Below are 19538 nucleotides of genomic sequence, written 5' to 3' on the forward strand. Positions count from 1 at the left end.
TCGTTCTTTCTCCCCACAGAGCTGGAAAGCAAAATGCCCGCCGGCCCCACGGCCATCCCCGCCGCCTTCCAGCGTTCCAGCCTTGTCTCTCTTTCTCTCCCCTTTACTCTGCACCACTTGCTCCCTCCTCCTCTCCCTGCCAGCTCGCAGCAAAGACATTTCACCCACTGGCACCACCTGCCTCCTCTCCCTCGGCCCCATTTTGCCCACTTGGAACTCCTGGAGCCGCCTGCCCGCGGAGCCGGACCCGTCGTGGGGCCGGGTGATGCTGGAGGGAATTCTGGCAGGGATTCTTGGGGTGGGCTGGGCGAGGCCCGGTGCCCGGTGCCGGCAAAACCGCTCTGTCCCTCCGCTCCTCCCCCGGGACAGGGAACAGAACACATCAGGAAAGTCTCGAGGATCGGGAAAAGGCCAGGGTGAGATCGCTCACCGGTCACCGGAATAAGAGACACTGGAGGGAACGATATTAATGTAATATCAAACAAACCAGAACAAGGGAATGACAGGTAAACCAGCAGGGCTGGGTTCCAGCCTAGGAAGCAGGACTTTGTCCCCGGCCTCTGGCAGCTGCCCCAGGGGGATAAAGGATCCCCCGGGCCCCCGAGCAGCGGCTCTGCCCCCCACAATGGGGATGTGTCCAGAGCCCACGCTCCGTCCCGGCCTTGGAGGGGCCAGCGTGGAGCAGGCGCTGAGCTGCTCCATGGAGCTTCCAGCCCCTCTTGGATCCGTCGGGGCGCGGCCCAGGCAGTGCTGGGCGTCCGTCGGCGCTCGGGGCCTGGGGGCGTTTGCAATCCCGACGGATAAATGGAGTCCAGACCGGCAGCGCCGGCACAGCTTTACCGTTCTTCTGCGATTTCTTCAGGAATTCAGTCAAGGGTAAGCTCCCCTCTGGGGCCATTTCGAAGCCTTGAATCAAGGGGGAAACCGAGGTTCCCTCTCGATTTAGATCCCTAAATGATGCACAAGGAGGGTCTCCCTTCAATTGAACCTGAATACAAATTGAATCAATGAGGATTTTTCCTCAATGTAGCCTCCAAAAATGAGGGGAAATGTAGTTTCCTCCTCCATTTCCCTCAAGACAGACCATTCTGGGGGCTTTTAGACGTCTTTTTCATCTGTCAAGGACCTTTGAAATGGAGGGTCCCATCGATGGAACTTTTAGAGTGGCACATCAAGAGGTTTCTATCAAGGAAAACCCTTTAAAACCAGGGACAGCGGTGTTTGCCCTCAATTCAAACCTTAATATGATGAAATTGGGGCGTTTCCCTCAATTCAGACTCATGAAGCAGCACCACAAAGGTATTCTCCTTCCATTTAAACATGATAATAATGGAAAGCACTGATTGCCTGTTAAGGGAGACGCGCAAAATTATGAAAAAGTGGTGTTTTCCTTCAATTGAGACCCTTCAAATCATAGGTGAAGGGGGATCCTTCCCAAATTTGCGGAAAAATTTCCCCCCACAATTTAAATCCCTTTCCTTCTCGTAACCCTCCTTTTGTGGGAGCATTGAGGAGGGAGCGGGGGCACTTCCCCCTCCTCACTGGTCACACCTGGGGCTGCTGCACGGTGGAGAGTGCGAAGGAGTTCCCTCCCAGTTCCCTCCCAGTATCCCTCTCTTTGGCAAGCATCGGCAGGGATGGTGAGAGCTCTGGGAAGGAACCGGGAGCACTATTCCTTCCCAGGGCTCCTAAGATCCCTCCCGCTGCTCCTTCTTATTCACTCCCAGTGCTTCCACCCTCCCTCCCAGCTCCCTCATGGTATTCCCTGTGCTCCCAGTTCCCTCCCCGTGTTCCCAGGATCTCTTGCAGCGCTCCCACCGGCAAAACACGGCGGGCACTGCGTGCTCTGCTCTGGGAGAGGCAGGACTTGAGGTGTCAGGAGAGAAAACCCGACCTGGGCAAAGCATTCCCTGCAGAGACTCCTGCAGGAAGGCGTCTGCCCCTCTTTTGACCACAGAGGGAGCCGAGTCTCCAGTGTTAACTCCAAAACGTTCCGGCTCCAAGCCCGACTGCCAGAGATTGTATTGGCCCCAGCTCCCAGCACAGCAGTCAGAGCTCACTCGTCTGAGGGGGGCGGTGCAGATTAAATCATTCGTGCTCCTGGCTGCTGTTCGATCTCTGAACTACACACTGTCACAGAGGAGCAAAACCCTCACAGAGGATGGATTTCTCTTGCTGGGATAAGAAGGAGAAATCTGACAGGAATGTTCTTCATCGTTGTGCCCAGGCTTTGTCAAACTCTCCAGTGAAACGGCGCAGACAGAACTCTACAACTCATAGTCGGTGTTAGAGCGATAGGTATTTAATTGATGTCGAGATGTGTGGGGAATAACTTTATTAAACATCTGTATGCTTACTAGAGAGCTTGTCTCTTTTATTGTTCTTGAGGTCTCATATATGCATGGCATTGTATAATCTGCTGTACATTTTTTTTTTATTCTTTGGCTTTGTTTGTCTTTGCTTTGTATAGTAATTATTTTGCGCTTTTTTGGGCATGCCTAGTTTGTTGAGGTGTTCTTTGAGGGTTTTTAGAAGATGAAGGAAACGGAGGGTTTTTTTGTGAATTTTTTTTTTTTGGTTGTGCTTTGGCTTCTTTGGTCCTTTTGAAGGTAAGAAGTTATTCTTTGTTGGTCAAGAGTTTGTGGCAGGGTTTTTATTTGTATCCTTAGTTTTGTTATTTTGTTGTGTTTAGGTTAGTCTGTCTTTATTACTGAGGGGCTTTATCTGTTTGTACTGCTTGAAAATATGGTAAAGGGTAACAGGAACAGTGCTCGATATTTATTAAGTGACTTCTGAATGTATTTTTTTAAGCACTATTTGAAATACATCTTAAAATACAATGTGTGCTTTTAAGTTTACTATAAATATTAGTTAGGATTTTTAAACTTCTGTTTTATTCCCCCCTTTTCTATAGACTTAGGAAATTCTTTTAGGATCATTGGGGCTTTAAAAAAGGTTTTAATTAATTATTTTGATAATCTTAAAAAAATATTATTTTATGTGTGTTGAATAATAAGGTTTAAATTGTTATTTCCTGTATTATTTTTCACTTTTATATGAGTACTATAATAGATATTATTAAACTTATACTAATTAATACAAGTAAAATAATGATGGGGTGATATAGGGTGTTTAATATTTTAGTTGTTGGTGGTGACTATTTAAAAAGTGTATTTTATTAATTGTGGTTTGTGTCTTGTTTTCCTTTTTGTAGGATTTATTTTTCTGTATTATGTTGGATAGTTAAAATTTTTTTAAATTTTTTAAAAAAAATTTTATTTTTTTAATGTTTTAATAATTGTTTTACTAAGATTAGGTTTACTTTAATAAGTGTGGGTAACAACTGGTGATAGGTTGTATAATTAGATTTGAGTAACTGGTGGGATATAACTGGTGCTAAGTATGAAAAGTCGTACTTGATAATTCTAATAAAATTGTAGATATAGAAATTAGAATGATTTTTAGTAGGTAATGATACACTGTTTTTGTTTATTTTTGTAAATGTAAAAGTGGCTTTTAAGTATACACATTTATGGCTAGTATATATAATTGTACTTTTCTGGTTAGTCTATAGGTGGATCTTAAAATGGTAGAGGTTTTGTTTAGTATTAAGATATATGTTTTGGTATTAATTGTGGGGTTTTTTATAGATAAAATTTTGGCTGTTTCTGAGTAATTCAGGATTTTAAATTTACAGTTTGTTACTTTTTGTTTATTATTTGCCTTCATAATTTATGTTTAATGGGATAGAGTATTGGGTTTTTGTGGTTTAATTTTAATGGGATGAAGGGGTGAATTATGTCGATTGTGGTATTGCATATAGTAAGTACAAGGGTAGTGGTTGTGTTGGTGGTGGGATTATAGGTAAAGTTCATTAAGGTTTACTAGGATTGGAACTTATAAAAAGATCTTCAGTATTATTTTAAATAGTTTTTTGGACTTTAATTGAAAAGATACTTTAACTTTTTTATTATGATTAAGGTAGCGGTTGATTGTATTTATAATTGTGCTTGTATATAGCTGAAAGCTGAACTATGTTATTCTGAGTTATATTAAGTGTTTTTATTAGTAGTTTATGGTATGGTTTTTACTTTCTTCTTATTTTGGTAATACTTTTGAGACTTGTTATTGATTAATTCTTAATGTGCGTAGAGATGACTGTAGGGGCTGTTTTACTTTTGTTTAATTAGTTGTAGTGCTTATTTTATTTCTTAATATTTTTTAATTGATTTTATTTAGGATTTTTAATTTTGCTTTTAATATTTCAGTTAGACCTTTTTGCTTCTTGTTTTAAGGTGTGCTTGCTTCTGCAACTATGTGGTTCAGCTTCCAAAAGATAATTTTAGAATGGAGAGTAGGCAGGTTGGATTTTTGATATAGGAATTTGTATTAGTAAATTGACATGCTTAAGGGACTACTCTGGAATAAATAGTAGTTGTTGCTGGTTTGAGGTTCTAATTGTGTATGGGCTAGTTTTATGAATTTAAGGTTTAAGAGATGAAACTCGGATTTGAGTATTGGTGTAGGTTGTAATAGGTTTGGTTTTAGTATTTATTTTACATTGAAATGAAAGCCTAACAATATTATGGGTGTCAAGATAAATTATTTTTATAGTCTGTATTAAAGTAAAATGATACTAATAATATACTGTATTTGAATGATTATAAATTTTTTGGTGTTTGTTTGTAGGAGAGGCTGAGACATTGATTTGAACTGTTTCTTATAGATACTTTCATTATTATTCGGTACTTTATTTTAATTACTTTTTTTCTAATATGAAATTTTGTCTTACGTTTTAACAAACTTATTGTAGTAAGTTGTTACAATTTAGTGTGTTAGTAGGGGGCTACTTTGCTCTATCATCTAGTTGATATAAAGGTTACTATTGTGAACAATATTTGATTAAACTTTTTTGGGTTTTGGGCTTTTTGTACTTAGAATATTTTTTTAGTGTGCTAAGATATATTTTAACAGGCTAGCTTTAGGTATTTTTTGTTTTATTCTTTTTTTTTAATAATTGTGTTGTTTTTTGTTAGACTTTTTAATACTTTTTTACAGGTTTTTTAATTTTTATGTTTTAAATTTTTGCGATAAAGTAAGATTTTTTTACATAAAATTTTAAAATTTTTGGTTCGGGGTCTTTTTGTCTACGTTAGTACTGGGAACATGAGTCTTATTTTTTGTTAGAGGAGTAATATTAACGCTCTTTTACAGGTTTTACACTTTATTAATATTTATACTAGATGTTGCCTTTTTTATCAAAGCAGGGTATTCCACCTCTTCCTGTCTGGATGTTCACGTTTTCTGGGCTAGATTGCTTTTAGTTAAGGGCTACGAGTTTTTCAGTACAAGTTTTACATAGTCTATTTAAATAGACTTGTTTGTTCCCTCTTCCTATCCGGTCACTTACTAGATTAATGGACCTTAAGAGGTTAAGTTTAAACTATTGAGGGAGAGGGGATTCTTTTACTTTTTTTTGCTGTGGTTGTACTTTAGGGGCGAGTAGGAGATTACTCTGGGTTTTTTTGGAGTTAATTTGTGGAAGGAGGAGGTAAGCTGTAGGAGAGTAGAAGAAAGGAGGAGAAAGGTTTATATTAGTATGATTAATCTAGAATACTAGAAAGTTCTTAGTCATTGTAGTTACAGTTTTTGATACAGGAGGGTAGTATTACTACAGAAATGCATTTGAGGTGTATTTTATACAGGGTACCGGCTGTGCCGGGTGGCTGCGGCCGGCGGTGCTGAAGCTGGAAGGGGGAAGTGCGCGGCTCAGTGAGGGATTTTTGCTCAGGAACATTTTGGGGGAGAGGCGTGGCGGGGCCGGCGAGGCGGTGAGTCGGCTTTGGGCTCTGCGGACGGAGGGTGTGCGGCACACGGAGCGTAGTGAGGGCGGGCAGGGCGAGCGAGCTCGCCAGGCAGCGCTCAGCAGCGCCGGCGGATGGGCGCCAGCAAGGAGTTGGTTAATTACTAATTAGCAGTGCCGGTGGATGGATGCACAGCGCGCAGTAAGTAGCAAGGGGGAAGGAGCGGTGCATCGGTCCTTGGCAGCACGGATGGACGGGGCGGGGACGGGTGCGCGGTGCGCAGCAGGGGCAGGTGTGGTTAGTGGGGAGCTGGGGGAAGGTGTGGTTACTGGGGACGTGGGCGCTTTTTGCCACCCCCAGCAGTGCTGGGATGCGGTGCTGACAGAGGTAGACTTCTTTTTGGCTTTGGTGGAGCGGGGAGCGCTCGCTTAGAAAGGCGCCTGCTGCGCCAGAGACGTGGCGGGGGGAGCGTAGTACAGGGGACATAGGGGACAGCCCCCCTTCATTGCCGGCAGCACTGGAGTAGAGGAGTGGTTTTGGTTGACTTTGGGAAGGTAGTGGTGGTTCTGCTCCTTGAGAGGCAGCAGAGTTCATGGCACGGGAAATGAGTCTTTTAACTTCTTTGTGCCGCCAGCCCCGCTTGACTATTTAGTTTTGCTGGTACGGGAAAAACTGATTTGTTTTGTTGCTCTTTGTGGTATTTTGTTTACTTGCAGTCTGCACCTGGAAGCAAAATGCTCTTTTCAGTGTTTTTTAGCTTTTTTCTTTTTTAGTTAATTTTGGACTGGCTGAGAGGAATTCTAGGAATTATACAATATATACTTTTTTTTGTAATAAATAATTTGAATATATGATATTAAATACATAAAAATAATGTAGCACCTGCTTTGAGTTTTTTAGCTGTGTTAGTTATCTTAAACAAAGGGGGTTTGCTTTTAAAACACGATATATACATAATCAGAACAAATATGTTTGAATGCTACATTTGTTTACAAATTAGTAACACTTAAGACAAAAATTTGCTTAAATTTCTTTAAGACGCTTGGGAGTGAAGATTCCCTTCCTCTTTTTCAGTACTACATTTTTTAGTGCGCTTTATGTGTCCTATTTGTTATGGGGTTGTGGGGGATTTTTTGGGGCTATTTTAAATATACACATAATCAATAATAAAGTCTGGGTTTTATAATGATGTAATTATAGTTTATTAAGACAGGGATTTTTTTAGGCTTACCCCCAAGGCCTCTAGCGGGCTGTATTTTTGATTAGAAAATTTTTTATTGGCTCTTGCCGGCTCCCAGCCGGTATCTTTTTGTTGGCTGATACTCTCCAGCGGTGGCTTGCAAGGGAACCCCCCCAGGGCACACCACCACACGCGTGGATGCCTCTCCCGCGTCTTAGCGGAGCCCTGTGTCAGCGCACGCTTCCCCTTTTAATGCACACCTTTTGTCCGCTGTGCCCCAGCAGGTCCTTCTGTCCCCGCAGGTCAGCGAGGGAGCCAGGAGTCCCCTCCGGGAAGTTCCCGGCGGCGCCCGGGGAGCCCCAGCCCGCCCGGTGCCCACAGCCGGACAGAGGGGTCCCTTCGTGGTTGTCAACTGAAACGGGGCAGAAAGAACTCCACGGCTAATAACAGTTGTTAGAGCAGGAAGTATTTAATCGCCGTCGAGGTGCGTGGGGAATAACTTCACTAAAGACACGGACGCTCACTAAAGAGCTTGCCTCCTTTATTATTCCCTGAGGTCTCACGTGTGCATGGCATTGCACAATCCGCTTCATACATATTTATTCTTTGGTCCTGCCTGTCTTTGCTTTCTACGGTAATTAACTTTACAGTCTTCTGGGCATGCTTAGTTTGTTGTAGTAGTCTCAGGGTCTCTAGAAGATGAAGGAAATGGAGTTTTTTCAGTGAACTCTTTACTTTTTTTTTTTTTTATATATGTGCTTTGGCTGTTTGGCACATTTTTAAGGTGAAAAGTTAGTTTCTGTTGGCTAACAGTTTGTGGTTTTTTTCGTTATCTGCATTCTTAACTTTGTTCTTTAGTTATGTTTAGCTTAGTCTTCCTTTTTATTACTGAGGAGCCCTATATGCTGGTGCTGCCTTAAAAGATGTAAAAGGGTATCAGGCACAGTGCTCGATATTTACTAAGTGGCTTTTAAATGTATTTTTCTAAGCACTATTTTAAATACATCTTAAAATACAATGTACGCTTTTAAGTTTACTATAAAGATTAGCTAGGATATCTAAACCTCTGTCTCACAAGCTCCTGCACTTCAGGAAATAAGTGGCTTACAAGAAGTGACTTTTATGTCAGTGAGCATGTTATTATGGATTCATCTCGCACTGGAAAACAGTCTCCATCCCCCACTGCTCTTTGCATCACTCAAAGAGTTTGGAGGCTGCTGCCTAGTGAGCTCCTGAGTTGTATCTTCCTTATCAATCTTAGCAGCCCCTTGTTTAATTGTAAAAATGTTAATAAAATGCAGCAAGCATTGGCCCAGGGCTTCAGAATTTGCATATCTCTTTCAAAAAAAAGGAAGAAAAGAGTCTCCCTCCCAAATGACAGAGTTTAAAAGTTCATGTTATCTACATATATTTTCAAAAGGAAAAGAGGAAGAGTAAAATATCAACAAATGTGCCAGTGGTGCTCCAGTCTATTTCTGTTCTCTTCTTTCATTGTAGCATCTCTAAGATTACTTTTTTACAAAAAAAATAAAAGACCACTGAATTTAAGCTGAATGAGAAGCAGTCTGTCTGCAGCCTTGTGGCACTCCAGTGCCTCAGTTCCACTAAGGGAGCTCATCCCCTACACAGGTATGAGCCACATCCCAAAGTACTGAGCACCAGCTTTGAGCTTTCTTAAAATCAAACTGTAAGAAAAGCTGCTGGGGAGGGCCATGCTCCAGGCACATCTTTGGGATTTCATCTGTACAGCTAAAAAAGTTCAACTCGTGTCTTTTCCTCTAGTTGCTGGGTTTGGCTCATGCATTTCTTGAGAGGATGGCCCTGCACTGCTCAGAGCATGTATTCACCATCAGATAAACAGCTTTGGTCAGTGTGGATCTATCCTAAATGGACCATTTCCCAAAGAAATTCGAGGGCCTTAATTTCACTTACTCAAAATGACCTTTAATTGGTTTTTCAAGAACCTGGTATAAAACCTGACTCCATTTCTAAACAATTAATGCACAGCGCTCCCTCATTCCCTGCCAGTGTTATTCTTTGACCCTTGGAGAAAGGTTTGAAAGCAGCACAGAGATTGTTAAGCTCCAACAACTTCATCAAAAATTTCAATCAATAGCTTGGGCAGAGCCTGACTTTAAAACCTGAATTAAATAGCAGTTGCATTTTCAATGGAGAAGATGAGAAAGGTTTCCTTAGCAGTTGTTGAGATGAGAAAGTAAGGGAGAGGACAGAGCACGGAGTGGGGGAAAGAAAGGGGAAACTTCCATTTGCATAGCAGGTTTTTAACCATCCTAGTCACATCTCCAGGACTATAGAAACCATTCTAATCTCAAGAAAGGAAAAGCTTCCTGGATATTTTTCATTCCAGCAAGAGCCCAAGGAAGGCCTCAGCAGCAGGAGATTGGGATAACTGCAAGGCTGGTTCCTTGAGCAAAGGGAGCAGGGTGTGCTCTTCAAAGCCAGACCTTCACCCACAGCACCCAGAAGGTAGAAAAACAAGGATATAACAAAGTCTTAAGTGGGAAGGGGTTATCAAGGGTTTTATAAGGAAAGAAGAAGGTCTGGGAAAGAGGCCCTGGAAGGTGAGAGAGGAAGGAAATGGGGAGGCAGCTGAGGCCTCTTCAAGTTCGAAAAGAAATGAGAAAAGAAGGGAGGAGTAAAGAAAAGGTTGGGATTAAATTCTAACTCTCCGGAGCACGGAGCAGCCACTTCTGTCCCAGTGACAGCAACCGGGATGAGCCATCGCTGCTGCGGCCCCGCCTCGTCCCCAGCGCAAGGAGGATCCTTACGAGTGCCCAGTAAGGTCATGGAGCACTTTATACTGAGTCCATCACTCAGTATATATCACGGCACTTACAGCATGGCCAGGGTATCAGACCCAGCCAGCACGGGTTTAGGAGGGGTAGGTCGTCTTTGACCAAGCTGGTCTCCTTTGATGACCAGGTGACCCACCTGGTGGACGCAGGACAGGCTGGGGATGTTGTCTGTTTGGACTCCAGCAAGGCCTTTGACAGTGTCTCCCACAGCACACTCCTGGAAAAGCTGGCAGCCCACGGCTTGGACAGGAGCACTCTGTGCTGGGTTCAGAACTGGCTGCATGGCCGGGCCCAGAGAGTGGTGGGGAATGGTGCTGCATCCAGCTGGCAGCCAGGCACCAGTGGTGTTCCTCAGGATGAGGGGATTGTGTCTTTCATTAGTAAATTTGCAGATGACACTGAGCTGGGAGCGTGTGTTGATCGGATGGAAGGGAGGAGAGCTCTGCAGAGAGACCTGGAATGGTTGGATGGATGGGCAGAGTCCAAAGGGATGGAGTTTAATCAGTCCAAGTGTCCAGTCCTGCATTTTGGCCACAAGAACCCCCTGCAATGCTCTAGGCTGGGGCTGGTGTGGCTGGACGGTGCCCGGGCAGAAAGGGACCTGGGGGGAATGGTGACAGCCATGAACACGAGCCAGCAGAGTGCTCTGGTGGCCAAGAAGGCCTGTGGCACCTGGCCTGGATCAGGGATGGTGTGGCCAGCAGGAGCAGGGAGGTCGTTCTTCCCCTGTACTTGGCCCTGGTGAGGCCACACCTCGAGTGCTGTGTCCAGCTCTGGCCCCTCAGTTTAGGAAGGATGTTGAGACACTTGAGCACATCCAGAGGAGGCCACGAGGCTGGTGAGGGGCTGGGAACACAAACCCTGTGAGGAACGACTGAGGGAGCTGGGGTTGTTTAGCCTGGAGAAAAGGAGACTCAGGGGTGACCTTATCACACTCTACAACTTCTGAAAGGTGGGTGAAGTCAGGTGGGGGGTTTGGCTCTTTCTCCTGGCAGCAACGGAAAGAATGAGAGGACACGGTCTCAAGCTGCACCAAGGGAAATAGAGGTTGGATTTTATGAAAAAGTTTTTTAGGGAAAGGGTGATAAAGTACTGGAATGGTGTTGCAGTCCAGGGCACAGGGAAAACCCCTCAAATTGCCCTGGGGGCTCTGAGACCACTGCTGGGACCCCAGGACAGCATTGCCTCTGACCATAGTCCATGGGAAAAACTGCCAACACCCATGGATGAAATGAGAACAAGAAAAAATTAAATTAGATAGTAGTTTACTTTGTCACGGCGTGAAAAATGTGTAGTTTTGGGTTTTTAGAATGGAAGTAAATAGAAGCAAGATGGAGAATTTTGGGCGGTGTCTTAAGTTCTTCTTCCTATTCCATCTTCTGCTGTGACGGTGGCACAAAGACATTGGTAGAATGTAGGTGATGTACAAAATTGTGTGTCTAGAACTGGTAGTAATTATAGTTACAAAATTGTGAATATAGTACATTTGAAGAGGTAAAGGGATTACAAATCTTTAAGAGACCTTGAACACCAGGCCTCATGTTCTTGGCAGTGTCTTTCAGCACATTAAACCTGGTGTAGGGCGCCGCATAAGTCTTCTGAGATAAAAATTTATTTAACAGCATTTAAGACTAAAGCTGCAAGTTCCACTCATCTTTTAAGCCTAGTACCGGTCTTTGAAAAGGAAAAAAATCCTAATTAAGGGGATCTTGGACTCGAAATACAAGAGAATGGTCTGCCCGCAGAGGTGGCGGAGTTGCCATCCCTGGATGTGTTTAAAAAAGGCCTGGATGTGGCACTCAGTGCCATGGTTTAGTTGAGCTGTTAGGGCTGGGTTGGACTCGATGATCTTGGAGGTCTCTTTGCAACCCAGAGACTCTGTGATTCTGTGACCATGGGCAGCCGCTCCCTCTGCAATCTCAGGGCAGGGGGAACATGAGGGAAACTGGGCACAAAAACTCACCAGACCCTCCTGCCCCACTTGGGCCCCTCTGCCCGCAATGAGCCCCGAGCTGGGGCACAACTGACTGCGGGTCCCACCTGTGCTGGGGGAAGGGAGGGGAGAGGAAGATCATGTTTCGAAAAAAATGTCCTAAGAGAAAAGGCCCAAGGCCAGAGAAACTGATAAAGAACCGCAGCACCGGAGAAGCTGCTTCTGGGGGTCTCAACAGTTAATTCTGGCAGGGATTCTTGGTGTGGGCTGGGCCTGGCCAGGTACCCGGTGCCAGCAAAACTGCTCCGTCCCTCTGCTCCCCACCCTGGGCAGGCAACACAACACATCAGGAAAGGCTCGAGGGTCTCAATAAAGGCAGCGGGAGATCTCTCACCCATCATGGGCATAAAAGGCCCGGACTAAGAAAATTAATTTTAATGGAATTTCTTGGCAAACAAATCAGAGCAAGGGAATGAGAAGTACACAAAATCCTTTAAGTGCACCTTCCCCACACTGTTCTCTCCTTCCTGGGCTCCACTTGATCTTCGGTTCCCTGCCTCCCTCCTCCCCCTAGTGGCACACACAGATGGGGGTGTTTTGCTTTCAAAGACAGCTGTCTACTGAGAAAGGCACGAACCTCCCTTGCAACGGAAAATGTAAACTCCTTCCCTCCAAAGTATTATAATTTGGAAATGAATGGGTTCTCAGGCAAAGATATGAGAAGAGGAAGAACAGTTCTTTACTAGTCCGTATAACAAAGCAGACAGACAACCCCCAGTGCAGCGCTGACAGCGCACAGAACACAAACCCAGCCCCGGCCGCTCCCGGCCGCGGGCACTTTCCCCTTTGGTGCAGTTCCGGGGCCCGCCGGCAGGGGCGCTGGTGGCTCCCAATGGAGCCGGGTGTGCAATGAGCGCGATCCACTGAGCCCAGGGAGCACCGGGGGCGGGATGGATCGCGGAGACTTTTCCTCTCAACACCCAGCCCGGCCTCGGCAGGGGGGAGGAACAGGCACTGAGGTGACCCTGAGAGTTAGTGCAAGGCACAGGGGGCAGCTGAGGAAGGACAGCCCTGTGCCGGGCTAAGAGGTGAAGCTGGGACTGCCCAGCGTGGAGAAGGTCCTTTCTCCAGCCCCTGTTACAGGGGAGCTTGGGCCTTGCTGCACAGATATGGCCGCTGATTTGAGCAGTTCTGACTCCAGAATTTATTGTCACCTAGGTACACACACTCGGAATCGTCAAGGACAGGAACCCTGCAAGGAGGAGCAGAGACAGCGCTGGTTCCCAGGGGAGCACCTTGTGCCCCTGTCCCCCCGTGCCCTGCCCGGCTCCCCGGCACTCACCAGGAGCTGAAGTTGCTGCCGTCCCCCCACTGCAGGCGCTGGCCCCGCCTGCGCAGCCCGAGCCAGTAATCACCGTTCCCGCAGAGGCGGAAGAGCAAATCCTGCCCGGGAGAGAGGAGTGGGAGCTGCCCCGGCCCCTCGGGGGGACACGTGCCCGGGGCTCCCCCCGCACGCCGGGGCTCCTTCCCTGCCAGGCCCCGGGACAGGGCTGCACCCCCAGCCCTGCCAGCACCCAGCCCGGCCCAGGAGCACCCCCAGGCTCCCCTCAGCCACCCCACACCGCCCGCAGCCCCTCACTCACCATGGCCTCCTCATCCTTGACAATGGCCAGGGAGGCCCCGAGCTCGGAGCACCGTTCCTCACCCTGCTCCCAGGTGCCGGAATCCCTTGACAAGTAGTAGCAGACCCCATTGTGACCAACCCAGCCAGAGGGACAGCCCAGAACACACTGGGCAGTGGCAGGTGGAACTGGAAGCTGTGGTGCTGGAGGGGGAAGAGGAGAAGCTCTGAGGATTCCCCTGTGCAGGGAGCAGGGAGCCCGCTCTGCCCCGACGGGCTGGGCCCAGGCTGCTGCCCCTCCCTTACCTGACTGCACAGCCAAGGCCACCGCCAAAGCCAGCACCAGCAACACCAGCACGATCAGCAGCACCAAGGTGACCTCGGGATGGCACCTGAACAACTTGCCTGCAGCAGGAAAGAGCTGCTGGCTGCCAGAACCAGAGCCGGCCCTCCAATCTGCTCCCCCAATGCCCAGGGAGCACAGGAGGGAGCCCGCAGCCACTCTGCCCCTCACTCAGCTGGCAGCCAGGGAGCCAAGAGCCTGGGACACAGGCAGGGACACAGGGCTGGGGACAGCCAGGGACACGGGGTGGGGACAGGCTGCAGCAGGAGAACTGCAGAGCCTTGGGGGCAGCTGGGGCTGTTGTTTCCAGCCACTCATGGGGCCGAGCAGAGCATGAGGCCTCTTCCATACATCGGGAAACAGCCACACATCTGCCGGCCCTGTCCTTGGCAGGTGACACTGTCCCCTCCCTCAAGGCCACAGGGTTGGCCCTGCACTTACCCAGGAATCTTCTGAGGATCCTTCTCTGCCCATTGCTCGTTGCTGATGTGCCCTGAAGACCCAGGGGCTCCCTCACACTCCCATCACTGGTGCACAATCCGCTCTCCACATCTTCACTCCCTGCATGGTCACAAGCGGCATCCCCCTGCTCATAACAAGTGGCTTCTTGTGCCCCAGGCAAGTGTGTAACCGCGGCTGTTGGTCCCACCGGGAGATACAGGAGTTTCCTCACAGCTCCCTCAAGGGAGCAGTGTTCACTCTCCTCCAGCTCACAGGCGGCATCTCTCTGCCTGGAACAAACAGCACCTTGCTCCCGAGACATCAGGGGTGCTGAAAAAGCCTTTCCGAGATCAGCCTCAGGAAGAGCTTCACACCCGCGGTGACTTCACACTGAAAGAAGGGACATGGGGAGAGGTCACTGCCGGTCCCGGCCCTGCGGGACACCGAGGCTCAGCGAGGCGCTGCCAGCTCAGTCCCGCCCTGTCCCCGCTCCGCCGACGCTGCGGCAGCACCTGCGGAGACAAGCGCAGCCTCCGGGAGCTCTCCGGTGCCCGCAGCCCCGGCCCCTGTGGCTCTGCAGCCGCTGCAGCCCAGCTCCGTGCCGGGACACGCGGGGACAACGCCTGCGAGCTGCCGGAGGCAGCGGGGACAGGACAGCTGCGCCTCGGAGCCCGCCTGCCCAGGGGGAAGAAAGAAGCAGCGGCCCCGGGCTGCTCACCGTTGTCCCCCGCATTCCCCGTCGCCCCGGCGGCTTGGAGCCCGGGGACACCGAGCGCGGGCACGGCCGCTTTGGCTCCCTGCCTGGGAAGTGCAAGCGGCTCCTGGCACAGAAGGCAGCGCCAAGAAGCCTCGGCCCCGGAGCGGGCAGGATGCGGCGCTTTGTGCCCGCACTGGGCGCCTGCAGCGCTTTGGGCTCTGAGGCACGTTCAGCTCCCTCCCGTGCCAGCCCCGAGCCGGGCACGGACACCTCCCGCCCGAGCAGCGGCGCCGAGCCCGGGGCCGCACGGCCGGCAAGTGTCCCGGGCACGGAGCAGCCACCTCTGTCCCAGCGACAGCGACCGGCATGAGCCATGGCTGCTGCGGCCCCGGCTCGTCCGCAGGGATCCGGGCAAGGAGGAGAGCGCGGGCAGCCGCTCCCTCCGCCATCTCGGCGCCGGGGGGACACGGGGGAACCCGGCACAAGGATCTCGCCAGAATTCCCACTCCTCACTGGGACCCCCTCCGCCCGAGGGGCCACAACCGACCGCGGGTATCACCTGTGCTGGAGCTTCGTCGGAGGTCCACCGGCACCTCTCCGGTCCGGACCTGAGTGACCCGAAAGTGCCGCTGGGCCTGGAACCGATGTAGGGCGGAGCGGCTTTGGCCGTTTTGGCCAATCAGGCGCGGGACGCGGCGAGGGGCGGGATTGGCCGGTGACGCAAAGTGAGTCGTCGGGAAATCCTCATTAGCCGCTCCCCTCCGAGCTCCGGTTCTTCACCGGCTTCTCCCGCATTTTGGAGCAAATTTTCCGGGACCGGAGCCTCCGCGGCCCTCACCCGCCACGAGGCCTTTGCAGTCCAGGCAGATCAAATGAATTCCAAATGTCGGTGTTATAAATGACTCAATACCTGGGCGGGAATGAGTAAATAAAAATTAATTGGAAGCCATTAAAAATTACAAAGCAAACGGGGAGCAGCACTGGGCGCTTGATACGACTCCTTCTGCCCACCAGAGGCTTAGCTCACAAACTGGCGCCATCGCTTTTTATACCCTGAGATTGTATCAGGCTCATTAATATTCAAAGCAGTCCTTATATGTCCTTCTGGCCCTTACCACAGTAGCTTTGTCCATATAGGTATACTTATTTTCTCCCAAAGGCCTGTGAATCTGCCCTTCCCTGCCTTTCATTAGGGAAGCCCTTCTCGTCTCATGATTGGTGGTGCGATGTTACTTTGCCAAGCCCCCAGCAAGAAGTTTCCCGCCACTTCCTGCCGCCGCTTACAAGGGGCAAATCGACTCTCACTCTCACATGTCTCCACGGCCCTGTCAGCCAGAGCTGCCAGGAAGCAACCACGAAAGGGGAGGAGAGTATTGAAGGGAGAACAGGAAAGCGTTCAAAACTATACTGTAACAACAAAAGTACATGTCAAAAGAAATGTAAACCACCACAAAACCTCTCCCCACCATACTCAGCAACTCTTCCTCAATTGCATGAGACAATCACCACACCTTATTCATAACATCGGCGATATCCACCTCCTGCTATTTCTCCCCACTTTTCCTTGATGGATTTGACAAAGACAGCTGGAAAGCAAAATGCCCGCCTGCCCCATGGCCATCCCCACCGCCTTCCACTGATCCTGCCTTGACCCTCTTTCTCTCCCCTTTATTCTGCACCACTTTCTCCCTCCTCCTCTCCCTGCCAGCTCGCAGCAAAGACATTTCACCCACTGGCACCACCTGCCTCCTCTCCCTCGGCCCCATTTTGCCCACTTGGAACTCCTGGAGCCGCCTGCCCGTGGAGCCGGACCCGCCATGGGGGAAAGGCTCGAGGGTCTCAGTAAAGGCAGCGAGAAATCGCTCACCCATCATAGGCATAACAGGCCCTGACTGGGGAAATTAACAGAATTTATCATCGAACAAATCAGAGTGAGGGAATGAGAAGTATGCCAGAATCTAAAGATGCACCTTCCCCACACTGCTCACTGTTTCCTGGCCTTCACTTTATCCCTGACTCCCGCTGTCCCTCCTCCCACCACAGTGGCACAGAGGGATGGGGGTTACACCCACGCTACATCACTGCATCTCCCTTAGGGAGACAAAACAATTTCCTGCTCCGGCCTGGAATCCCCACCACAGAAGGACAGTCAGATCCTTTGCAACAGACAAAAAGACAGACAGATCACTCTTCACAGTCAGGTGCCTGACACCCAAAGCAACAAACCTCCTTGGCACGTGTCAGCTTCTCTTCTTCCTCTTTCAAGGACAGTCCAAAAGTCTCACCTTCAGGCCAGTTCCTGATGATTGCCAAGAGCCCACAGTGATTTGGATTTCCCAATCGAGCTTGTCCTGTAATGAGGGCAATCCACTCACTCCAGGGAGCATCAGTGGCAAGATGGATTGCAGAGACTTTTCCTCTCAACACCCAGCCCGGCCTCGGCAGGGGGGAGGAACAGGCACTGAGGTGACCCTGAGAGTTAGTGCAAGGCACAGGGGGCAGCTGAGGAAGGACAGCCCTGTGCCGGGCTAAGAGGTGAAGCTGGGACTGCCCAGCGTGGAGAAGGTTCTTTCTTCAGCCCCTGTTACAGGGGAGCTTGGGCCTTGCTGCACAGATACAGCCACTCATTTGAGATGCTCTGGCTCTCGAATTTATTGTCAGCCAGGTACACACACTCGGAATCGCCAAGGACAGGAACCCTGCAAGGAGGAGCAGAGCCAGCGCTGGCTCCCAGGGGAACACCTTGTGCCCCTGTCCCCCCGTGCCCTGCCCGGCTCCCCGGCACTCACCAGGAGCTGAAGTTGCTGCCGTCCCCCCACTGCAGGCGCTGGCCCCGCCTGCGCAGCCCGAGCCAGTAATCGACATTCCCGCGGAGGCGGAAGAGCAAATCCTGCCCGGGAGAGAGGAGTGGGAGCTGCCCCGGCCCCTCGGGGGGACACGTGCCCGGGGCTCCCCCCGCACGCCGGGGCTCCTTCCCTGCCAGGCCCCGGGACAGGGCTGCACCCCCAGCCCTGCCAGCACCCAGCCCGGCCCAGGAGCACCCCCAGGCTCCCCTCAGCCACCCCACACCGCCCGCAGCCCCTCACTCACCATGGCCTCCTCATCCTTGACAATGGCCAGGGAGGCCCCGAGCTCGGAGCACCGTTCCTCACCCTGCTCCCAGGTGCCGGAATCCCTTGACAAGCAGTAGCAGACCTCATTGTACCCAACCCAGCCAGAGGGACAGCACTGCTCCCGTGATGCTGGAGGGGGAAGAGGAGAAGCTCTGAGGATTCCCCTGTGCAGGGAGCAGGGAGCCCGCTCTGCCCCGACGGGCTGGGCCCAGGCTGCTGCCCCTCCCTTACCTGACCGCACAGCCAAGGCCACCGCCAAAGCCAGCACCAGCAACACCAGCACGATCAGCAGCACCAAGGTGACCACGGGATGGGACCTGAACCACTTGCCTGCAGCAGGAAAGAGCTGCTGGCTGCCAGAACCAGAGCCGGCCCTCCAATCTGCTCCCCCAATGCCCAGGGAGCACAGGAGGGAGCCCTCAGCCACTCTGCCCCTCACTCAGCTGGCAGCCAGGGAGCCAAGAGCCTGGGACACAGGCAGGGACACAGGGCTGGGGACAGCCAGGGACACGGGGTGGGGACAGGCTGCAGCAGGAGAACTGCACAGCCTTGGGGGCAGCTGGGGCTGTTGTTTCCAGCCACTGATAGGGCTGAGCAGAGCATGAGGCCTCTTCCATACATCGGGAAACAGCCACACATCTGCCGGCCCTGTCTTTGGGAGGTGACACTGTCCCCTCCCTCAAGGCCACAGGGTTGGCCCTGCACTTGCCCAGGAATCTTCTGAGGATCCTTCTCTGCCCATTGCTGGTTGCTGATGTCCCCTGGGGACCCAGGGGCTCCCTCTCACTCCCATCACTGGTGCACAATCCACTCTCCACATCTTCACTCCCTGCATGCTCACAAGCGGCACCCCCCTGCTCATGACAAGTGGCTTCTTGTGCCCCAGGCAAGTGTGTAACCGCGGCTGCTGGTCCCTCCGGGAGATGCAGGAGTTTCTTCACAGCTCCCTCAAGGGAGCAGTGTTCACTCTCCTCCAGCTCACAGGCAGCAGCATCTCTCTGCCTGGAAGAAACAGCCCCTTGCTCCCGAGACATCAGGAGTGCTGAAAAAGCCTTTCCGAGATCAGCCTCAGGAAGAGCTTCACACCCGCGGTGACTTCACACTGAAAGAAGGGACATGAGGAGAGGTCACTGCTGGTCCCGGCCCTGCGGGACACCGAGGCTCAGCGAGGCGCTGCCAGCTCAGTCCCGCCCTGTCCCCGCTCCGCCGACGCTGCGGCAGCACCTGCGGAGACAAGCGCAGCCTCCGGGAGCTCTCCGGTGCCCGCAGCCCCGGCCCCTGTGGCTCTGCAGCCGCTGCAGCCCAGCTCCGTGCCGGGACACGCGGGGACAACGCCTGCGAGCTGCCGGAGGCAGCGGGGACAGGACAGCTTCGCCTCGGAGCCCGCCTGCCCAGGGGGAAGAAAGAAGCAGCGGCCCCGGGCTGCTCACGGTTGTCCCCCGCATTCCCCGTTGCCCCGGCGGCTTGGAGCCCGGGGACACCGAGCGCGGGCACGGCCGCTTTGGCTCCCTGCCTGGGAAGTGCAAGCGGCTCCTGGCACAGAAGGCAGCGCCAAGAAGCCTCGGCCCCGGAGCGGGCAGGATGCGGCGC

General features: G+C 50.9%; 1 protein-coding gene and 1 pseudogene across 1 annotated transcript; both read right to left on the reverse strand.

Annotated features, from left to right (window-relative positions):
* Positions 1–12484: 12484 nt before the first annotated feature.
* LOC136294203 (early activation antigen CD69-like) lies at positions 12485–16576 on the reverse strand. Its single transcript, XM_066191760.1, has 6 exons — positions 14857–16576; positions 14139–14528; positions 13661–13759; positions 13377–13558; positions 13076–13176; positions 12485–12985 (listed from the first exon to the last, which is right to left on the reverse strand). Exons 2-6 carry the CDS (start codon positions 14458–14460, stop codon positions 12871–12873), a joined length of 819 nt encoding a protein of 272 aa, XP_066047857.1. The 5' UTR covers positions 14461–14528; positions 14857–16576; the 3' UTR covers positions 12485–12870.
* A 387-nt stretch (positions 16577–16963) lies between these two features.
* Positions 16964–19066, reverse strand: LOC136294202 (early activation antigen CD69-like; annotated as a pseudogene).
* Between the last annotated feature and the right edge of the window lie 472 nt (positions 19067–19538).

The sequence above is a fragment of the Chamaea fasciata genome, unplaced genomic scaffold (genome assembly GCF_029207755.1).
Source record: "Chamaea fasciata isolate MVZ Bird 193981 ecotype frontalis unplaced genomic scaffold, bChaFas1.0.hap1 SCAF_9, whole genome shotgun sequence".
Taxonomy (NCBI): Eukaryota; Metazoa; Chordata; class Aves; order Passeriformes; family Sylviidae; genus Chamaea; species Chamaea fasciata.